General features: G+C 43.2%; 1 protein-coding gene across 1 annotated transcript in view; it reads left to right on the forward strand.

Moving 5' to 3' along the window:
- ARPC1A (actin related protein 2/3 complex subunit 1A) overlaps positions 1-7,127 on the forward strand; it is a 30,139-nt gene extending 23,012 nt beyond the window's left edge. The window contains exons 7-10 of the mRNA XM_090276656.1: positions 1,349-1,424; positions 1,654-1,847; positions 4,960-5,050; positions 6,721-7,127. Coding sequence (XP_090132782.1) covers positions 1,349-1,424; positions 1,654-1,847; positions 4,960-5,050; positions 6,721-6,759 — 400 coding nt within the window. The 3' untranslated portion in view covers positions 6,760-7,127. The remainder of the gene's footprint in view (positions 1-1,348; positions 1,425-1,653; positions 1,848-4,959; positions 5,051-6,720) is intronic.
- Positions 7,128-7,545: the final 418 nt, after the last annotated feature.

Here is a 7,545-nt window from a genome sequence, read left to right on the forward strand (position 1 = left end):
GTGTTTATGTTTTATAGTTATTTAATTTGTTTATAATTTATTATAATGCATAATAAACTTTTAGCATGTGCTTATTACAAACCCCTTTTATTGATTTATATTTGGCTTTTATGGTCCTGTAAGTCAGATTATGTCCTCCATTCTTCCCTTTCTCAAATGTAAATATTTCATATAGTAAAAGCCAGGTACAGTATTCTGTCATTTATCGCGGGTATTACATTCTAGACACCCCCCCCCCATGAAGTAGGAATCTTACATTTATTTTACACTCTTAAACCTACGTAAGTAACTTTTAACAACATACATATACAGTACCACAAAATCCGCGATATAGCGAAAAGTCCACGATAAATAATTAAATATAATATTTTTTTAAATCCTGCGCTACAGAGAGTCCACAATAAGTGAACCGCAAGATAGAGAGGGACTACTGTGTGCAACAGAGAGGCCTTAAGATGATGTTAAGACTTTAATCCAATACCAGTGGTATTTGAGGTGGGGAGGTTGTCTCTTGAGACATAGTTTTCAAAATGCATCATCTTTTACATGAAGTTATATGATTCTAATTCATCAACCATTGTGTTTTTTACTACCGTATCTGTATGACCTCTTGGCCAGGTACTGGAGCAGATTGCTAAATTATATACTTAGTATATGTACTAAGTCTGCATGTATGTATGCACACACCCCTATTGTGTGTGAGTTCCTGGCTGGCTAAGCCTGTGTCTTGTTCATCAGTAGCCCTTGCTCTTAACCCAATGCCTGGCGGAGGAAAGAGAACAGGCATTTGTAACTGTTTGTGGGCCCAGCCCTCTAGGAGCCCATGGTGAGCACAGGCGAGAAGAAAATAGCAAAATAGGGCATTCAGTCATGAGTGACAATAAGAACTTTTGGAGGTCAAAAAAAAGGAGAAGCCATTTTAGGCTGATGTGGTCCAAGAAAGCTTCATAGAGGTGACCAAATTAGAACTGAGCTTCAAAAACTGGGGTGGACTTCGGATAAGCAAGAAGAGCAGTGATAGCATGTGGTGAAGGGGTGTGGGAGCAAAGGCAGAGATGGGAACGAACAAGGGCCTGCTGGGGACCAAGCTGTAGGCCAGTTTGTTGTGAGTTGGGGGGCCTTAGAAAGGAGGCTAAAGAGAGCAGAAGGCCTCTGTTTCTGCAGGTTGCCTCAGGGCCATCTCATGCTTGAGAGTCCTGAAAGACTAGGTCATGGGCTTTTTTTAAACATAAGTAGTCATTTATACTGCTGAAGCCCCTGTGAGAATGGGTCCTTTGTCATTTTCTGAATCTATAAAGAAGCTGAGTGGTTTGTTTTATCTCCATTTAACAAGTGTTCTTGTGTTCAGGGTCTCAACTCTGAAAACAGAGTTCCTGCCCCTCCTGAGTGTGTCATTTGTCTCAGAGAATAGCGTTGTAGCTGCTGTAAGTATTTCTCTTCATCTTTCCTTGTAATACACTGTATATGATTCTCCAGAACAGGAGCAGTGTGTTCTCTGTGACTTTGTGCACGAGCACAAAGTAGAACAGCCTTTTAGAAGAAACAGAGCTAGCCTTCAGGGGTAAAAGACTCCTGTGGTGGTGAACGTTCTGCTGAGGGGTTGGTAGGCAGGCAGTGTGTACCCTTCAGGCACTGACTGATATCTTGTTTCAGGGCCATGACTGCTGCCCAATGCTCTTTAACTATGATGACCGGGGCTGCTTGACTTTCGTCTCCAAGTTAGACATTCCAAAACAGAGCATCCAGCGCAACATGTCTGCCATGGAACGCTTCCGCAACATGGACAAGAGGGCCACAACCGAGGACCGCAATACAGCCTTGGAGACACTGCACCAGAATAGCATCACGTAGGTGCCACCTAGCCACCAGGGCCCCCTGGACTGGGATCTGACTTCCTGGATGCCACCTGTAGTCAGGGCCCTAATTATCTGGAAAGGAGTGTTTAGGTGACAAAGATGCCCTTCTTCCCCTGTTTCCTGACTGTGTCTCTATGAAAATTCTATGTACTCCATGCCCAGACATCCCTTAAGGAATGAGAGCAAGAAGTTTGTAGCTTCCCAACTTCAGGCTCTTATTTTCAGCTTACCATAGAGAGTGAGCCACACCCACCTAGTCATTCTGTCCTTCGAGACATCCCAATACAAGGCATCCCTCATGAGGAGTGTGAGCTGCTGTGAACTGTCGGTGCAGCCTCTTCCCAGGACTTGCTTTCTCAAAAACTTGATTGAGAATGAAAGGAATCTAATGAACAAAATAGAAACAGACTCAGGTACAAAGAACAGGCTGACAGCTGTCAGAAGGGAGGGTTGTAGGGGGCCTAGGTAAACAAGATGAAGGGATGAAGAAAAAAAGTCTTATAGACACAGACAACAGCATGGTGATTGCCAGAGGGAAAGGGGGTGGGGGGTGGGGGTAGAAGAGGGTACAGGGGGATAAATGGTGGCGGAAGGAGGCTTGTTTGGACGGTGAACACACAACACAACATACAGATGATGTATTATAGAACTGTACACTTGAAACATATATTATTAACCAGTGTCACCCCAATAAATCCTGTTGGAAAGGTAATTCTTCCTTTTCAACCATGGATTTCAAGTAATATATATAAGTAAGAAGATTATTTAATTAGAGAAAAGGAATTCCTTAGCATCATTATGACAAGCTGAAGAATTTTCTTTTTCTTTTTTTTTTTTTTAACTGTGTGGTTGCCTCTCACTTGCGCCCACAACTGGGGACCTGACGTGCAACCTAGTCATGTGCCCTGACTGGGAATCGAACCAGCAACACTTGGCTCGCAGGCCGACGCTCAATCCACTGAGCCACAGCAGCCAGGGCTTTGAAGAATTTCTTGTTTTTCATCAGGCATATGTGGTTATGTAAGACAATAGAACTGTGTTTTGTCCAAAAAACTTAATTTTTTTAAAACCTAGTCAAAAAACACAATATATTCTTGATATTTTAAGTTATTGTGTTCAGGGTTGGGTACCATAGGATTTTCTCTTTTTGCCTAGACCTTTTGTATTGAGACACTTATTGTGGTGATGATGGCAGGAAGAATAATGGAAACCTCTAGACTTTCTCTTTGAGAGAATTATCAGTTCAGGTTGTGCTTTTCATCGTGTTCAGTGGAAGGGACCACCGAACTTAAAATAGGCTGAAAATGTCTGTGCCCTACTGAAAAGCACTAACTTGAAGGCATAGCAAGACTTTCTTCACAGTTTCAAGTTTCTCTGTCTTGAATGACTTTCAAAGTTATTTCTTGTGAATTTTTCTTAAGCTCCTCTACAGACTGTGTATCAACAAGGAAACAGCTCTCATTGCCTCTGTGAGATTTTTAGGCTAAAAATAAAACTCTAGACCCTTGCAGATTGACATGTTTGCTTTTATTTGCAGATACCAAGTCCTCTTTGCTCTAGAGCCGGGTTAGCAAACTTTTTCTGTAAGGGACCAGATAGAAATATTTTAGGCTCTTAGAGGCTATACAGTCTCCATCATAACTACTCTCCTCTTCTGTTGTGGCACAAAAGCTGTTATGGACAATATGTAAATAAATGAACATGGATGTATTTCAGTAAAACACTGTGGACAGTGAAATTTGGATCTCACATAATTTTCACATGTCATGACATAACAGTATTTTTCCCAGCCTTTTAAAATTATAAAATCTATTCTTAGCTCACAGGCTGTACATAAACAGATGGTGTATACCATTTGCCATCCCTTTCCTAGAGGGAATGTTCTAGGCATTTCAGAGGAGAAAGAAAAATATTGTCTGAACTATAGAATTGATTTTCTTGGAAGTTTTCAGATAATTAAGCTGAGACAAGTTGTTTCATTTATCTGTTCCTCTTTTTCTCCTGATTGGAATTTTATGGCTTGTCTGACTATTGCTAACATTTATAATGATTAAGTTCAAATGCAAGGAGAGCTGTTGGCTCCTGTGCCCTGGCTATCGGAGTGATTTGGGAGTTTTCGTTTGACACCAATTGGATTTCAGTCATACTTCATCCTGCCTCTACAATTTATTTTTTAAATTAGTTTCCATTTCAGTCATGGCTGCAGTGCTACTCACACCCTGCTCTGGGCAGTTTGCATGCTCTGGATTGTCTTGTTTATCCATGTCACTAATTAATGCAGGTTCCTAACTGTACCCCCATTTCAGTCTTTTCTGGCCACCTGATAATAAAATGCACTTGTGTATTTTGTTTTTGTTTTCCATTGGTTGTCAAATGATCTTTAAATATTTTCCTTTGTAGTTCTTAACTAGCCGGGCATTCCATTATACCACTGTTGATGTCACTATGATGTCATGAGGGTGGTAGCCATCAACTTCGCAGCCCAAAGACCGGGTAGCCCAGGATCTCTTTAATGGTTCCACAGAGTTAGTTCTCTGGCTAAAGATTGGTGCTGTATCTGTTGAGCAGTGTTGACAATCTCATCAAAAGTGGTATTTCCACTGTGCTTAATGTTTTTTTGCTTCTTTCTGTCTCATGGTGGTTCTTTTGAGGGCTCTGATAATCAAGGCAGAGTCAGAAGGAACCACCTCAATCGGAGCCTGTCTGTTCTGAATGGCTAGTTTTACTGTCATCCTCAGACCCTTCTAGTCACTGATTGCTCTGGCGATGTCATCGCCAGCCTTTTTTGGAGACAGGCCCAGGGGGGCGATCCCGGGGAGGGTGGTGGCCAGGGCAGATGTGGCACCGACTTCCCCACTTCATGTATAGGACTTTGATCTCGTTGGGATCAAACTTCAGCAGTACGGTGGAGGCATGCACCTACGCCTTCTCCAAGCCGAAAGCCATTTGCGTATTTTTTGAATCAGATTGGTGCAGCCTAATATTAATAGACAACTGATATTCAGGAGTTGATAGACAGTTTCCTTAAAATGCCCATACACTGTTAGGAAGGTTGGGGCTCACTTCTACCACATACCTTACAATCTCTTTTGCCTCTTTTCAGTCAAGTATCTATTTATGAGGTGGACAAGCAAGATTGTCGCAAATTTTGCACTACTGGCATCGATGGAGCCATGACAATTTGGGATTTCAAGGTATTATCTGCGTTTCAGAACAGATCTTGTTTGTGTTAAAACTTCCTGTGAGAAAAATGTTTTTCATTTCTTGAAACAAAATATCAAAGCCAATACAAATCAGAAATGTAGGATTAGAGTATAGTTGTCTTTAAAACCTGAAAGCCATTAGCAGGAGGAAACCACGCTTATCCAGTGAAATGGAATACGTACTTCTTTCTAGATGTCCATCTATTCATTCAAGAAAAGTTGAGTGCTGTTTCTATAGCAGGTCCTGTGTTGAGCACCAGTCTAAGTCTCACTATATAGATATATTTTCATGGTTTGCACTAAATAATCTAAGAAACATTCACTAAGTGCCCTCTGTGTGCTAGGCATGGTGCTAGGCACTGAGGATGAGATGAAGGATCCCCCGAGGGGCTTGTCTGGCAGGGGAAAGAGGAAGGTGAAGGAATTAGGTGGAGCTCCAGCAGAGAATCCAGTGCCTCTGTTTTTACATTGAAGAATCTAGGGGGATACAAGGGCTGTCATCGCTGCAGGAAAGAACTGCATCTCTAGACACAGTGGAATTGATTTCAGGACACATGCTTCGTGGAGAAGGAGGTACACAAGCATTGTAAGCTGCAAGAGCAGCCTCTGTGGACCAGGCCCAGATCTCAAACAGTGCACACTACGTTCAGTGGTTTGGACTGTGGTGTGAGTCCTACAGAAGCAGAAGGTGACACTAGAAAAAAAGAGCTGTGGCATGGCCAGGGAGAGGAAGCTGGGCTTTGTCTGCAGGCAACTAGGTAGAAAAGCGCCAAGCTGTAAGGCGTGAGTGTTCCTAGGCAACAGAGGGCTGCAGGCAGAGGCTGTTGAGTCCAGTGAACAAGTGAAGAGGCTGTGAACTGCAGCTGTGGCAGGGGTTGTGGCCCGGAAGTTCTGGACTGGAGAGAAATTTAGGAGGCCTGACAGAAGAGGCAAATCCAGGAGGACTCATACACTCCAGCTTTACAGAATTTTGCTGCTGTGCATTTCTGTGATGTTTCATATATTTCCCCCTCCTTGGGTTAAATATATAGCATGGAAAAGCCTCCAGAATGTTCTGGAGAAAGAGGCTTTCTCTAAAAGTCTCTCCACCCCGTTTTTACCTTCACATGCTTTAAGTCCTGGGCATCGTGGCTCCTGTGTGCGTAGTTAGCACCACCTGCCCTTTATTCTCTGATTCCTCAGGTCATGTCCTTTTTCTCTCTTGTGCTTGTGTAAGCTAGGAAATCCCAGTACAGTTTTCTCTTCAATCCATCCTCCTTTCAGCACCTGCTGTGTTGTGCAGCAGGCTGGCTGCTCTGTGGCCTACAGAAACAGAAGTAGAAGTCCCTGCCATTAGGCATATGGAGTGGAGTGAAGGGGCAGGGGACATGTGCACGGGGGGCCCTGATCAGTAAGGGCCAATGACTTAGATGAGGAGGTATGTGCCCCAGAGGAGTGTGCCCAGAGCTACAGGCTGGGATGGTGGGGACAGGGGAATGCATGGTCTGGAACAGCCCAGCAGAGACTCTGTAGGAGAGCAGGTCTCAGATTGGAGGGGACGGAGTAGGGAAGAGGCCTGCACCTCAGCCAAGGAGAGGATGCAGAGTGGTGTGGCACTATGGGGAAAATGCCAGGATGGACAACCCTCAGTAACCTTTAGTGTTCTTCCTGCCATTTCCAAGACCTTAGAGTCTTCCATCCAGGGCCTTCGGATAATGTGAAGCTGAGTGAGCCTCCCAGATCCAGCATGACAGACTGCCCACGGCAGCTCCACCGTTTGCATGATGGTGAGGAGAGCCAGCCACAAGGAAACACTGAAGACACATATCTCGCAAATGTTGTTTGTGTGGTTTTGTTTTAATATAATTGGTGAAAGTGTTGGTTTTTTAAAAGCAGCAGTGACTGGGTTTTGTTTGTTTTTTGGTTTTTTGTTTTGTTTGGGGGGGGGTTGTTTTTGCTATTTCATTCCATTTTTGACCAAAGCTTCTCTTTTCGTAGTTTATTATGGAAAATTGTCACACTAACTTAAAAGAAAAGGTGGGGAGATATGTAAATTGCTAAAAAAATTCGAATAAAAACTCTGAATGTGTTTTTGGTTTGCTTCCTTAAAGTTCTATTTTTAGTAGAAAAGCTAGGTCAGTTCTTCAGACTATTTTTTAGATAAAATCTTAGATTATTAGTTTCTTAAATTGAATACAAGTGCTTTTTCTTCAACCAAAAGAAGCATTTATTGAATGCTATCTTTTAGCATTGCAGTACTTTTGCAAAGTAGGTGTACTGTTCCCATATTGCACACGGGGCAACAGAGATACCCACCACCATAAAGCAGCCAAGTGCGAAGGGAGCCTGCTCTGAGACCGCAAAGTCTAGACCCAGGCCCACAGCAGGGGCAGCCACTGAAATAGGCACCTCTGAGGGCACACTAGGAGGAGGGTGTGTGAGTGTGCCGTGGGAAAAGGAAAGGGGCACATTACCATTTTGGTTTAGTGATTAGGGTGCTCAAGCTA

This window comes from Furipterus horrens, unplaced genomic scaffold, assembly GCF_987537825.1.
Source record: "Furipterus horrens unplaced genomic scaffold, mFurHor1.1.pri manual_scaffold_5, whole genome shotgun sequence".
NCBI classification, from domain to species: Eukaryota; Metazoa; Chordata; class Mammalia; order Chiroptera; family Furipteridae; genus Furipterus; species Furipterus horrens.